Source organism: Salarias fasciatus, chromosome 8, assembly GCF_902148845.1.
Source record: "Salarias fasciatus chromosome 8, fSalaFa1.1, whole genome shotgun sequence".
NCBI classification, from domain to species: Eukaryota; Metazoa; Chordata; class Actinopteri; order Blenniiformes; family Blenniidae; genus Salarias; species Salarias fasciatus.
Window position 1 is genome coordinate 8,329,325 of NC_043752.1, and position 15,360 is coordinate 8,344,684.

General features: G+C 46.8%; 1 protein-coding gene across 1 annotated transcript; it reads right to left on the reverse strand.

The window, feature by feature from the left end:
- Window positions 1-1,129: 1,129 nt before the first annotated feature.
- LOC115393196 (transcription factor Sox-9-A-like) lies at window positions 1,130-3,248 on the reverse strand. The gene is made up of 3 exons (XM_030098056.1): window positions 2,812-3,248; window positions 2,275-2,525; window positions 1,130-2,099 (listed from the first exon to the last, which is right to left on the reverse strand). The coding sequence occupies exons 1-3, from the start codon at window positions 3,246-3,248 to the stop codon at window positions 1,270-1,272; spliced, it is 1,518 nt and encodes a 505-aa protein (XP_029953916.1). The 3' UTR covers window positions 1,130-1,269.
- Window positions 3,249-15,360: the final 12,112 nt, after the last annotated feature.

A 15,360-nucleotide genomic window follows, 5' to 3' on the forward strand; every position in this document is an offset into this window, starting at 1 on the left:
GTGAGATCGCAGGAAAGAAAAAAAAAAGAAGAAAAAGGGAGCATCAGTTCTTTGATACCGAGAGGAAAAAACGAAAAAAGAGAGTAATGACTCCGAGGAAAAGAAAAGAAAAGAAAAGCTGTGAAATCCATGTTTCCAGTTCTTTCAGCAAAAGTCAAAAAAATTCACAAAAAAAACAAATATTCCGTACGCGTTTCGTTAGATACCCCCCCACCCTCAGAAAAAAAGGCAAATACATACTTAAAATAGACATTTAGATAAAGATAAATAAACCGAAAAACGACGATTACAGCATGTACCATTTAATCTAAGTACCTCCTGGGTTGAAAGTCAAGAAGAGAGGAGGGAGAGGGGATTTATATGCTGTCTACACTGCGAGAAGAGGACAATTCATTAGTTATACGAACAGGAAGGCAAAATAATTACTTTGAAATAAAGTTAACGCTAATAAATAAATTAAAAAAAAAAAGTTAAAAGCTGGTAATCCAAAAACACCGTAAGGAGGGACGAAGGAGGGGGGAAGTGGGGGGGGGGGAGGGGAGAAGGGGGCTGGGGGTCAAAGGTGACTTCCCGTAGCTGTCAAACACATGCTGTTAGGACGGTAAGCGTAATCTCAGCTGTGGCACACGCACACACACACACACACACACACTTTGTGGGGAAAAATGTGAAATCTAAGGCACTAACGGTGGAAAAGGGGGCACTACAGACGCCCCGCCGTCCCGTCTCGTATTGCTTCATTAGCTTTTCCTCCAACAATGGGGAGCATCTTAACCTCTTCAAACACAGAGCGTCGCTGGCTGGGCGGCACGAGGAAAAGAGCAGGCAGCAACAAACAACAAGAAAAGAAACAACAGAAAACTTCCTCCTGTGAATCGAGAACCAGAAACTCAGCTGAACTGGTTAAAAATGTTTTTTTTTTAAAAAAAAGAAGCTTTTTTGTGTTTGTTTGATATCTACACGTAAAAATAATGATCCCAAACTGCCAGCATATGAAGGAGGAAACAAACATACACAGTACCTACTGAAATATCGACAATCAATAAGTCCTCACAGAGGATTTTCTTTAATTCTTTTCATCTCTCTAAAAAATATATAGATTTATATATAGTTTTTCTATCAAGGTACAATAGCGAAGGCACTGCGTGAGCCAACCACAAGTCCCAGCTCTCCTCTTCTTTGAATTCAAGTGTCTGATTGAGGGGGAGGACTCACCCTGCGGTGAAGAGTTTCTGTTTTGAGTGTGGCTGAACGTGTCTGTGTTGCGGCTCAGGGCCGGGTGAGCTGGGTGTAAACCGGGGCCTGGTCCCAGTGCTGCGGGCTGCTCTGCGGGATGGACGGCACCCCCGCGTTGTCGGCGATGGGCGTGTACATGGGCCTCTGGCCGGGGCCGCTCATGTAGCTGAAAGTCGAGTAGAGCCCCGAGCTCTGCCCCGCCCCCGCGTGGCTGTAGTAGGAGCCGCCTCCCCCCTGGTGGTCGGGGTAGTCGTACTGCTGCTGCGCCCTGGAGATGGCTGGGTAGGGGGAGGGGGAGGAGGCAGAGGAAGAGGAGGCGGAGGAGGAGGAGGGGTTGTAGTGCTGCAGGTTGAAGGGGCTGTAGGTGGCGTGCTGCGGGGAGCCCTGCTGCTCGCTGTAGTGGCTCGGGCTCAGCTGCTCCGTCTTGATCTGGGTCCTGTGCTGGGCCACGTCCGAGCCGCCGCCCCCCAGGGTGGTCAGGGTGTGCTGCTGCTGCTGCTGCCCCTGCTGGCTCTGGCTTTTGGCCATCCAGGCGGCGCTGGCCTGCGGGCTGACGGGGGCGCCGCTGCTGATGCTGTAGCTGCCGGTGTAGGCGACCGGCGTGGCGCCGCCGCCGACGGAGCCCGGGTGGCCGTTGGGCGGGAGGTACTGGTCGAACTCGTTGACGTCGAAGGTCTCGATGTGAGATATGACGTCGCTGCTCAGCTCGCCGATGTCCACGTCGCGGAAGTCGATGTTGAGCTGGCGGTGCCCGCTGGGGCCTTCGGGCAGCGAGCGGAGGCCCACCTCTCGCTTGAGGTCCATTTTGCCTGAGCTGACATCGGTCTTTGGGGTGGTGGGGGGAGTAGGAGGACCCTGGGAGCCTGAGGGGTTAAAGAAAGAAAACAACATGAGACAGAGCCTCAAATATGAATATATCTCAAGCTAAAATCAAAAATTAGTGTCAATTCTCTATTTGGAGAGACTGAAATTAAACTTGATTCATTAAAAAACAAAGTAATGGAAATTAAGTCAAGATAATCTGATGCTCTTTCTCACCTGAATGTTCACCAGGAGAGTGCACCTCTCCCATGCTGGATGCAGGGGAGTCCGCCTGCTGCAGCGCCTTGAAGATGGCATTGGGGGAGATGTGCGTCTGCTCGCTGCCGTCTTCTGAGTCCGTCTGTCCGTTCTTCACCGACTTCCTCCGCCTCGGCTGGTACTTGTAGTCCGGGTGATCTTTCTTATGCTGCACCCGGAGCCTCTCAGCTTCCTCCACAAACGGACGTTTCTCCCCTTCGTTCAGCAGCCTGTGCGTAAAAAAAAAAACACACCGTTGCAGTACTTAGAGCATGTTGTGCGTAAACAGAACCGCTGTCGCCTGTGCGTAAAATAAAACAAATGCATTCCTCCGCTATAATCCACAGGAACTGAGCTATGAAGCAAGTAATTCGTGCAAACGTGCAACATCCTGCAGCTTTAAGTTTTGCATTATCATGCACAATTCTAACAGAACACAGGAAACAGCAGCAAGTCGCGGCATAAACGAGGAATCTGCTGCGTAAAAGCCGCACAGCGCACAGCGTCTGTACTCACCTCCAAAGTTTCCCCAGAGTTTTGCTGAGCTCCGCGTTATGAAGATGCGGGTACTGATCCGCCAGCTTCCTCCGAGCAGCCTGAGCCCACACCATGAAGGCATTCATCGGTCTTTTCACGTGAGGCTTGTTCTTAGTAGATCCGTTTACGCGCACCGGCATCGGAACGAGGGTCCAGTCGTAGCCTTTCAGCACCTGGGACACGGCCTCGCGGATGCAGGCGGGGAACTTATCTTCCTCGTCCTTCTTGAAGTCGACCAGGGAGCCGTCCGCCCTGAGCAGCCCGTTTTCTGACGGCCGGGTGTTCTCGGTGTCGGAGCCCGAACCCGACGGGCACGGGGAGCCCGCGGAGTCCTCGGACATGCTCGGGCTCGGGGCGTCAGAGAGACACTTGTCTTGTTCCTCCGTCATCTTCAGGTAGGGATCGAGGAGATTCATACGAAAAACGGATGGGTACCAAATTACGCGTGAAATAAAGAGTCAATTCTTAATTCTCGCGAGAGGATGCACAAGAAAATCCTCTTCACAGACGTTCACCTTGCAATGATGCGTTTATCAAAATTTAAAAAAAAACGCAAGAAGAAGAAAAAAACGTGAGAAGTGCGCTCCGTTGCCGTGCGTAAAAAGAGCGATTTTTACGCACAGGTCCCGAACGCACTCCCTGGATCAGCGCGCTCTCTGCAAAGGGATCCGCACTTGCAAGGGCCAAAACATAAAAGCCAGCTGGTCAGAGTCTGCTTTCAACTCTTCTGGTGGAGATGCAGGGTTGCTCCTTTCTAGTCCCCGAGTACAATCCTCAGAACGCTCGTGTGCTTTGAACTGCAAACGCCGCTGCAGGCTGGCTTTATATCGGCGCTGCTACTTTGAGGAAAGCCCGCTTGTGATTGGCTCACAGCGTGTGACGCCAAAGTGAAGGAATTTGATCCCATTTTTTCCCTCTGCTAACCAACACACACATCTCCTCCACACACACACATGCATACATACTGCTGGCCAGTCTCTATATACGCTGTTTAACTCTCTTAGATTTTCCTACAGATATTTTTCAGCCCGTATAGAGTGAAACGTTCAATCAGACATATGGAACATTTGTGTTGCCCACCTTTAAATGAATCAAAGTGACAGATTTCATAATGAAAGAAAACACGGAAAGAAACAAACTCATCGCAACGGGATGTTGGGAGTGAAGGATCAGACCACAAGAAAGAGCATCAGTGAAAACTCCACAACATCTGACATCTCCAACAGCTGCAACCACTTCGTATTCCTGCATTTATAGCACTTTCTCTCCTTTTTTTAAAGTGCTCTGCAGAACAGATTCTTACGTGCAGTTGCACCATGTGCACAATAGGGGGAGACAGCAGTCTAGAAACACTCTCAGCTGGCCTCCCTCTGTTTGCCAGGAGAGCAGCAGCAGCAGGAGGAGGAGGAGGAGGAGGGAGAGCAGGCTGCTGCAGAGCAACAGTTGCTGTCAAACATCAGCTCCTGATTTGTGTCGCTCATCTCATTTCCAACAATAATCCGGTGAATTGCGGATTCTGCTCAATTTGCTGACTGTTCCACTTCTCCTCCCCGAACATTTAAAGAGTCGCGTTACACGGTATCATAACTTTTTATTCACTTTGGAATTACACAGACATCTGACTACCAAAAGGCAGGTTTTGTTCAAAAAGGAAAATTGATGTTTCATTTTCTAGTTTTCTTAATATAATTTGAGGACGGAACATTTAACGTTTGATTTAATAATAGGGGACATTGCTCGGAACAGAGGCAGATCCTTTACCTGGGTGAAGGTAATAGCAGAGCAATGAAATAAAGCAGCCTTTTCCAAGTAAAACCCAACATTTACAACCTTTCTTAAGTGATATTGCAGATGAATTACTGGCAAAAGGCGAGCACGCCGTAAAAAGGGGCTTCAATTTAAAATTCCTCCTCACCTGGCTGCTTTCAGATGTTGAGTGAGGCGAGCAAAGAATGTGAAGCAGTTGCTGAGCTCTTTATGAGGCCGACAGTGATATCCTGAAATGCTGAAAAACAGCAAGTCACCGGTGTTGTATGATATTTCAAGACGTCGCGTTTAGTTTTACAGTCTATTGACTTTTTTAAAAGTCAGTATAAATCCTCAGATCACACTTCGGTGGGATAAGACCTGCCAAAAAGTGCTAAAGGGATTAAACTCTCACATATTTCACTATCTATGATTGAAAAATGTTTTTAAATGCAATAAAAAAGGATCACAGGAGATAAGCGGCTCAACTATTCTTTCCACTTCTGAGTGCTTCTCGATGACAATATGCTTCATGTTACTACTTGTTAATAAAACATGAGCAAACATGAAATATTATCAGGTTAAGGCATCCATTGGTTGCACTAATAACCAAGCAATTGAATGTTGAAACTGTGAGAAAACGAGGAGGTTATAGTGTAATTACATAAAAACGCGGAACTGCTGATATGTGGGTTAAAGTTATAATAATGTGCTTTGGATGTTGATGATGAATCACTGTGGTCTTGCATCTAAACCAGGGGTGTCAACATAAGGCCTGTGGACCAAAACTGGCCTGCAAGAGGCTCCAATCTGGTCCACTAAACCACCAAGCACATTTTAAAATTTTCAAAGCGAACATTTATTATTTTTAACACATTTCTTAAGAGTAGTGGAAACAACAGGACACAAAGACCCGAGCCGAGATATTGGCGATACAACTGGTTTCACTTTGACTCTCATCATTCATTACGTTTTTATTGTTTGTCGACTGCCTTTAATGGGGGAACATTAAATCTCAACTAAAACCAATGAATGAGTAGCTTTATGTTGAACAACTGTCAGTATAAAAGTTGAATAAGTGAATTATTTGATTATTGTTTCTAGGTCAGGCAGGTTAATTTTTCTTGCTAATGCGGCCCAGTTACCGTCACCTCAAGTACTTTTAGGAAGAAACCAAAGGGAGCTGCATCTTCGTGTGCTTTTCGTGAAGATTTTCAGTAGAAATAATAACGTCCTGTGCAGTTCACCTCTTGGCCGGGTCACTCTTTTAAAAGAGATCTCGGTCTAAATGGATTTTCTTTTCCTGGTTAAATAAAGGGAGAGTAGACGTCTGTGATGTTTGCCAACTCAAATGAGTTCTGAAACAAAAGCCCTCATCTGCAAAAATACCTGTTACTTTAATTTTCACTGTAATTGAGCAGAAAGTCGTGGAAATTGAACTGAAGCACTTAGAAACTGAAGTACAGAAGTTCAGTGAATGTGAATCGCAGCTTTCTGACACTGACAGCTCTATTAATCATCTATGAGTGATTTTTACTTTAAACACTCACACACTCACACACTTGTACACTTTGTCCTCCCCTGTAGCCGAACACAGTGGTGCGACTCTCCAATCAGAGCTGCGGTCGCCGATTGTAACCTGCCTGCACACGCCCCCCCCCCCCCCCCCCCCCCCCCCCCCCCTCCCCCCTCTGATTGTTTATTATGCTTTGTGGAGATGTGGAAATGTAAATCTCAGTCCGCACTAATGTGGACAACATGTGCTGCTACCTGAAGTTGCTTTTAATAGCTCACAGATGTCAGCTGATTCTCACTGTCGCTCCCGAGGCGAAATCATTTCTTTTTTTTTTTTCCTCCAGTTATCGAGAGTGTTTGAAAGAGAGAGCACGACTGTCTCCGCATGCCGTAACGTTGCCACGCTGCCTGCTTTGCCTCCGGCGCTCGGGCTCTGAATCACCCAGTAATTCTTTCTCTCCCTCGCCAATTAGACCCCCGCTTCCAGAACGCTCCGTGCCGACCGTGGCCGCCTCCCCCCCCGTCCCGTCCCTCCGCCGGTTTATTTACACGGGACATGCTTGTTTAAGATACTCCGTTTGAACACAAATAGACGGGGGAGCAGTCGGGCGCGGCGTTAATGGCTCTTAGGACGCTACATGCCGACGCACCGGGGCCACCGAACGCCACCGTGTTTGCTTGAGGAGCAACGGAGGCGTGAACATTCAAAATGTAAAAGAATCTTGGCAAAAACAGGAAAAACGACAATGAGGACAAAAGAAGGACGACTATGCCTCAGGCTCGGTAAAGCGGTGTTGTTTATCAGGGGAACAGCTGCCCAGCTGTCACTCGGTAGATCCGCAAATATCAAAGACATAGAATATACGAGAAAAAAAGCATGGCCTCCCCTCCCACCTGACATCTTGTCAAAATGTAAAAGAAAGCTTGAAAAAAGCCTCAGACAAATCTGATACGACATATGGTGAAACACCTAAAGCACACACTCCTCCTCCTGATGTTATTCCCTCTCTATCATCCAGGAAACGCAGGATATTCAATATGAGATCTGCAACTTTTGCACATATATCTCATCCCACCTCCATCTCGGAAGGTTTAGGAGCAGTTAGAGGGTTCTCCTTGGGAAAAAAAAGAAAGTTTCCGATCTGTCTCTGGCACAGATTGTCGTTGGCTGCGGTTTCAGAGCGGCTGCAGGATGAAAGACGGGTCCATCCTGCGGCTTTCCAGGCGGCGGGGGATGACCAGAGGCTGGTGTGTGCAGAGGGCGGGCGGGCCGGGCGAGGCCTTGGGAAACTTCTCATCTCAACTTGGAGCTACAGCGTAAAAAATGGGAGCAAACAGTGAGAGTCGACTGCTGAAGTCCCGTCAGCTTCCCCTTCGGGGGGGGGGGGGAGTCCCGCCCGGCACGCTCGCTCAGACGTCACATCTGCGCCCGAAGGAAATCACATCTCAAGGTGTGCCGGAGCTTCTGCAACCGTCCGTCTTTCATGGTCACAGATGTGACAAATAACACTGGAAACGGCTTCAAGCCATTTGGATCCTCCTGTGTGATCAGTGACTCAGCTCCCTGACTTCACGTTGGTCAATATTGATGTGTTATTAATAACACGGTCCCTCTAAGCCCAGCACCCTGCAGGCATGGCAGCCCTCCTCTGAAGGGAGTGAATTAATAGACGTTGGATCTGCAGCTAGAAGACTCAGAAACCGTGAAATAAATGAGAGCTTCTGACCCCTTTTCTCCTTGATCTGGTCGTTCATCAATATCGATACTGAGAGGCGAATCCTGACCGGCTGCTGGTATTTCAAAAGTCCTCTCAAAGTTCTTTAAGAGTTATTGTGATGAGAAACACACGTGCTGAATCCAGTCGGCAGCAACAGAAATATAGAGGAATATGGAGGCCGGACTATTTGGACGGAGTATTTAGAAACACACAGTAGAACACATCATCCCCGTATGCAAATTATAACATGTTCACCATTTTTTTAAAGCTTCTCGACTCTGTTTGCTCAAAGATTCTTCTGTGTTGATTCCGTTGTGATTCATTGGTACTCCACTGTAACACTTTGCCCCCTCTTGCAGTATTTGAATTGTGGCTAAAGAAAATCAGCAAGAAGATGAAAGGTATTCAAATGTGGAAGCGGCGGAGCGAATGTGAGGGAAGAGTCTCATCGCTTGGAGCCTTCGGCCGTCAGGTAGGCGAGATGCGCCGTTCTTGGAAGGCCGGGATTGATTAATGGCATCCTCGGGTCCGTGTGCGTCCGCCCCGCTCTGATCTGATCGTCTGGGCACCGGGTGTGTGTTGACCGAATGTCACTCTGCTCCGTGCGCTGTTTGAACAACACTTAGGGTGAAGCCAGTCCGCTCGCGAGGAGCAACACTCTATCTCCCATCCATCACCGCTGCCCGGCTCTTCGCACCCTCACCACTTTCTTTGTTTTTCTTTCAGCACTCAAGTCTTCACATTCAGGCTTTTTCTTTCCTCCCATATTTCCCTTGCTTTTTACATTCAAATGGCATTAGCTAAGCAAAAAACCGTGGCTGAAAATCGTCCAAGACACTCCTGTTCAAAGTCTGCGAGTCGACACTCTTCCCCAGACTAAATCCTGTAAGGGAAACGGAGCCGATCGCTTCATGCCTCTGGACACATTTCCCAGCAACCTGAGTTGTTGCTGATTAAAATATGTGCATTAGCAGCTCATGCCGGGCCGTACGAGAGGTTGGAAAAGCGAACGGAAACCCAATCCACTCAGGCCGAGTCGAAAAACCCGCAGAGGAGTACCGTTTCCCCGCGAAGATATGGCTTGTGCAAACACCCCTCGCTTTAACAATAACAATGGTCTCACCCAGCCAGGCCAAGCTAACTAATGACAGATCCACACCTTAATGCTGAGCAGTTGTTTGGGTTTAACCAGTGGTTTGTGTGTGAGTGTGTGTGCGTGCGTGCGCGCAAGGGGGTGTTTTTTTTTTTTTTTTTTTTTTTTTTTTGATTCCTTGGTTGCGAGGAAATAGAAACGCGGTTGTCAGCGGGTGGCTCGTGCCACTGGAAAACTCCCTCCTTCCTCTCCCCGGACAGACAGCGGCACCCACGACTCAGCAAAACGGGAGTCGAGTAGGTCCAACTGTATCGCAGCACATTTTTGAACAATTTATTGAATAGTGCTGGAGGAGGGATGGGGGGGGGGGGGGGGGGGATTCTTGTCTTCTGTAACAGAAACAGCTTGTTTCTTGGCCAGTGAGGCTCCTGCTTCCTTTCTGGTTCCTCTCTGTCTTTTTACAGTTGTGGTCGGTGCTAATTGCTGCCATGCAGAGTGGGATGGCTTGATGTGCTTTGTCGGTGTCAGGTGTGTCAGGTGTGTGTGTGTGCGTGTGTGTGTGTGAGAGAGAGAGAGAGAGAGCTTCTCCTACCAATTAGAGACACTTTACAATGAATTAAGTGTCAGAGATGCAAAAAAACATAATATTTTGCAAGAAGTCGTGACCATTTATTTCAGCCAGCTGGAACTATTTCATTTTTCCCAGAGCTATACATACAGAACAACAGAAGATATGATTTTGTCTTACTCATATGGATCAATAGATCCCCAAATTACCCAATACAGCCATATTTAGTTGAACCTTGTTGCACTATATATGAAACATCTCTCCAACTAAATGACTTGGGTCATGTAACCATTGGAGAGCAGCAGTGTCAGGAGTACCAAGCTAAAATTATTTGGTTAAAATTCAAATGAGAACTGTTTATTTAAACAGAAATGATTGATTCTGTCTTTTATGCATCCAAAATTTATGCCATTCATTTCTTCATGCTGATCAAATTTCAGTATATTCGTCTTGTTAATCTAAATCAATTTTTGGCATCACCGTGGCTGCTAGAGGTCACACTTTTGAAAATATTGTTTTCTTGCACTGCCTCATTGCCACTTCTGTCAATCCTCTCCTCCTTGGTGCCGCAGAAAGCCTTCCTGCAAAGTCACCCCGCTCGGAGGCACGGTGATCTCCGTTTAATGAAATGGTGATGATATCTCAGTGCTTTGGCTGGCCCTCCACTCAAAACCTCCATCCTGCTTCGACCGCAGCCATCCGGATTAACAGACCGCTTTTAAAAAAAAGGAGGAGGACATTGGAAAGTTTAATGGCATTAATAGTCAAAGTCAAATTTGCAGTTACAGGAAACAGTAGTGTGTGTCATTCTCTGTAATCTCCCAAGAGACATCAGAACATCTGGTTTGACAGATGTTCACATGTGTGGAAAAGAGCAACTCATATTTTGCTGGATAGTCGGTGCTAACAGACACTTTTGGGTATGAAGAAAAATACATGATCAGTAAGTGTTTTAAAACAAGTCACTGCTATCTTTAACTTGGACCAATCGGACGTGACTACAACACTGTTGGCTATTGTTGCTGTGACTGCTGCCTTTCTGTTTGTAATACTGAGTTTCCTTTTCTCTGGAGTGGGAAGCGACTCGGGGCAGGAACTGCAGGGCACAGTCCAGCACAGTAAAATGTGGCTTTCCTGTCTTAAATATAAAACTGGTGTGAGCTAAGAGATGCACGGGGACCAGCGGAAGCCGACGGTGACCGCTGCAGTTTGGTCTGAGACGTCCGGCTCCGGCCTGCGTGTTCTGAGCTGCCAGCTGAACAGTGGGGAGCTTTCTCCTGTGAGTATGGAGTTTACGGTTAACACGAACCTGAAGATCCAAAGTTTGTCCGTTTGAAACTCAAGCCCTCTTCCAAAAAGCTTGAGATGGTGTGAGGACTACGGATAAAAACAGGACGAAACCTTAATTTCCAAAATTCCCTCATTGTAGAGTGACTATTTCTTGATCATTTTGAATCGATCAATCAGTTGAAATGAGTGAGAAAAACTTCAGCAAGAGAACTGAGTTTTCTAACGGGAAGTCTTTGGTTCAAATCCCTGGAAAGTACAGCTTGTCCAGACTGCTAAAGCTACCAGTGTTTACCCTTCAACAAGACTCTTAAACCCCTGATCAAGAACTTATCTTTGTCATCAGTCGAGAGCAAAACAGCCTGAATTTTAGAAATATTTTTTTTGTCATTCAAAGTTCATTTCGTAGGCCAGAATATTAAGGACAAAGACACAAAATAGAGAAACTCTAATCTACCACATGCTGAAGACTCCAAAACACACAGTGTGCTCATTTATTTTCCTCAATACCTGAAGTTGAAGCCAAAGCAAAACGTTTGAATGAAACTACCAAATGATAACCAGTCAGGATGTGTAGAAATCCCTGAAATGTCCATCCTTCGAAATGAGGTCATAAATATTTTCCTCATCTTCGAGACATATGTTGGACAAATTTGCCACCGCCATCTCGTCCGGGGTCTTTAAATATTTTTCTCCTGCTTAAACCAATAAACATGTGGTGCGCTGGCGACCGCGGACTAAAACAATGTGCGAGCGGTTACGTCATTGTGAGTGTGTGTGATGGAATAAGAGCTTTTCAGAAAAATCCACCTTTCCTGTGCTTTCTGTACTACAGCTGTCCGAGCCTTTGTGTGTGTGTGTGTGTGTGTGTGTGTGTGTGTGTGTGTGTGTGTGTGTGTGTGCACGTGCTGTTGTAAAACAAGCCAGCTGTGGCGCTGTGTTCAGGCCTGATTTGCCACATCTGGACTCATCCCCTCATGAGTCCTCCTCTTCCAGCCCGCTGATCATTTAATGCCGCGTTAAGCTTCCTCATGGAATCTGTGTGATTGTGTCGAACCTGATTCTCAGATGGAAGAACGCGTTACAAAGCACTTCTTACCTCTACTTTACCTTTGAAACCAACCAACGGACTGCTGAGGTTTCTCAAGTTGTGAATATTTTTTTTTTTCTGCACATGCACGAGGAGATGGACAGTAACAGCAAGGACCTTGGGTGGTGTGTGTTACCCATTCGTTTCGAAAAGCATTGAAAAGGAAATGAAACCAGCGATCACCGCAATCCTGGCTCGAAATATCATCTCCGAAACGTTCCAGCCGATTCCTATCTGTTCATCCCTACAGAGCCAGATTTCTTTGCCCTCGCAGGTCATCCCTCCTTCTTGGAATTGTTATACCCCCAATTCTGACATGCCTCTCCTTCGCTGCCCTCCCGCTGGGCTGGCATTGCATGTGGCGATAGGAAGTCGCTCAGTCTGATTTCCTGCTGTCAGGATGTCTTAGCGTACTCCTCGCTGAACATAAGAAAAACAACAGAATGTGGAGAGGCTGAGGTGATGTGAAGGTCGCCCTGCTATCAGATGTAAAGGTTTTATTAACCAAGATCTGAGGCTGACTGAGAAAGGTAGGATTACCTAAAGGTGGACGGTCTGACGGTTATTTCATCAAGTTAACACAATGAGTGCAAATCAGTCACCAAGCTTGTTTTCATTGTGAATTTATTTGAGGTTGTTTTTTTTGCTGTTTTACATGAAAGCTTCGTTTTCCCTGGTGTACAAATGTTGGTGAGCAGGAGTCCCGTCATGGATTAAAATGCTCTGACAGCATGAAAAGTCAAAACAGCTGAACCCCTGTTAGTGGGTGAACACTCCAAGGCTTGGTGAATTCTGCTTCGTCCCTGCTAGCAAGATGTTTCAGTTTCAGTCCGAGGTGGATCTTTCCTATAGAGTTTGCATGTTCTCTCTGTGCTATGTAGCTTGTTGTTGGTAGATCACGTATACAGGTCATCATGGATCATTATCACTTCATGGAACTTGAAGTTTTCTGTTTAATGACGGATTTCTGACATTGTTCATCACAGTTAATCTATGCAGATGAATGTGTGTGAGGACAAAATTCAGTTGGCAGGCATCACATTGAAATCTTATGGCGTCCTTCCACAGAGCCTCCAAAGATTCACTGCGGTTTTCCCTTTGCTTTGAACTCTGTGAAAATCAGTTATCTGCATGCATGACTCAATCTGGGATGCAGATTTTTTCATCTCCTGTCCAAAATCCAAGCTGCACATCTGTTGTTCAAAGTCGCAATAGCCATCTTTGGTTTTAGGTCCTTTAATATCTTGAGGCAGCAAGAAGGATTTCACAACCACCCTCCAAAAACTGAGGTTTTGAGTCCTGATCCTGTAATTTATCATTCTGAAAAGGAAGTTTTAACATGGAGATCTGTGGCATGAGGAATTTCTACCTAATAAGGAAAAAAAGATGATCGATGAGTCGTAAAAAAATGTTGGAAAAACTATATTGCAAAGAAAATATAATAAAAAAATGTTTGTTTAATCTGAGTTTCTTTAGTCTGGCTGGTGCATAAGGAACACTTTCAGATTTTACTCTAACATTTCCTGTGTGCCAATTAAATTTCAAGCCAGAGACCATACCCATAATTTAGGTAAATAGGGTGAATCCACAAGGCCTTTATTTACAAAGGATGGCACGGTCTTTTCTTAAGCTGCCTGAATTAACGATTAAGTCAAAAAACAAGGTTGTGTTTTTCTACTGGACAATGCCAAGCACAGATTTAAAGGTTGCTGGGAGCCTTGAGCTGATCGCACCGCCGAGGCTCATAATTAAAAATCTCCAGTTACATCTCTCTTACCTCCACTGACCCCGGCCTCGCTGCTCCTCCATACCTGGGTCCAGAAAGCTGGCTCTGGGTGAGCATGGTCTGCTGGGGGATGTGGCCTTGGAGCCTGGACCAAACCCGGACCATGTTGGAGGAAAGTCATGTGGATGTTGAGTCAACAGCGATGCCAGGTAAACACTCCAAACGCAATGATGGATTGGCTTTGCTTGTGATGGCGGTTGTGTGACTGTCTATCTGAGAAAACCATGGAGGCTGCAGTTCAACCAACAGAAACAGACCCGCTTGAGAATAAGATAGAGTCAAAGAGGTGCAGGAGAATGGTGGACGTGGTTTTGTTTCTGTCTCTGGGGTTGTTATTAAAGCAGCATCCAACACCCAGGAATGTAGGAATGTGCGCTGACGTCTTTCTCATCAGGTACCTACGCCGGGACGGGGTGGAGAACGTGCCGGCTCGTTTCAGGAAGGAACCGATACTGCAGGGGCCATCTGAGGATTCAAATATTGCCACTCCAGGGGGACAGAGGGGAAGACAGAGGTATCATGTTCATGAAGAATGAACCCGCTGAGAGGGCAGCGATGAGGAAGAAGCGGATGAATCCGAACCCTAACGACTAAATCCTTCACGGTGCGTGGACTGAGGCTGCAGGTAACACTGGCCCCCCTTGTTGACCCCCCCTCCTGGAGGCAGCCAGCCCGGCTGTGGTGAGCGAGTGGTGGAACGGCAAGAGGGCCATACGTACAGTACGCGCTCTGTCCATCTCATAGGCTCATTCAGACGTGCGGCTTGGCAGGTCGAGCGGCGATGTAGGTGGCTGTGAGTGAAGATACGGAGACCCATGTGTGCCCAGCTTAAGTATTCAATTTACCTCCGCCGTCAGAACACGTTACACATTGAGTCCGCGTGCCGGGCAGGCGCGAGCGTTGGCTTACTGCAGCTAATCCCTCAATTTCAGCCCACGCTTTGCATTGTGTGGCGCCTTAATGTTTGTCATGCAAGTTAAGTTTTTGAAAGTCTAATAAGGAAGTGGAGGCCTAAGCTTCTGCAAACAGGCCAGAAGAGCTGCCTGGTATCGGCTGGGTGACGAAAAAGAGTATATATTCCAGTAACAGCAGCGCTGCTCATATACATACCCACAGGGGAGTGTTTCTGAGAGTTGGCCAAACATATATCAGCACATATCAAAGGCCTTTATTTTGGCAATTCCTGATGTTTGCTTGGAATTAGCACTTTTTAATAAATTCATTTGGTTCTGTACATAGAGGTAATGCAAAGAAAAAACATGGGGTAAAACCTTTTGACGTCTGTAGGGGTAATATGGGCTTAGAGGAAGCTTAGACAGCTTCCCAAAAGACAACACGGAGCCACGCGGGTTTTGGGAGCACAAACGCTCTTTGTGGGGACACACAGAAAGCGGCTCTCTGGAAGTCGCCAGGTAAAGAAAATAATCTCAGAATAAAAGGTCAAGTTGTAGCTACTGGATTAAAGCAGCATCGACGTATACTGAACGTCTGACAAAGTTACAAAGGATTTATTTATGTATCATCTCCAAGAGAAGCTGATTTTAAGTAGTGTGTGATGGGTCGGAGCATTTCTTATGACAGTATGAAACCTGCGGAGGCGGCAGAGCCCTGCTGTCGCTTCAGACACATGAGCCCGTCTCTCTCTCTCCAGCACACGGAGGCCGGGATGCTCTGATTCTTCCACATGCCGCTCCGCGATGTCGGCTCCTCGCTAAGTGCCAAGTG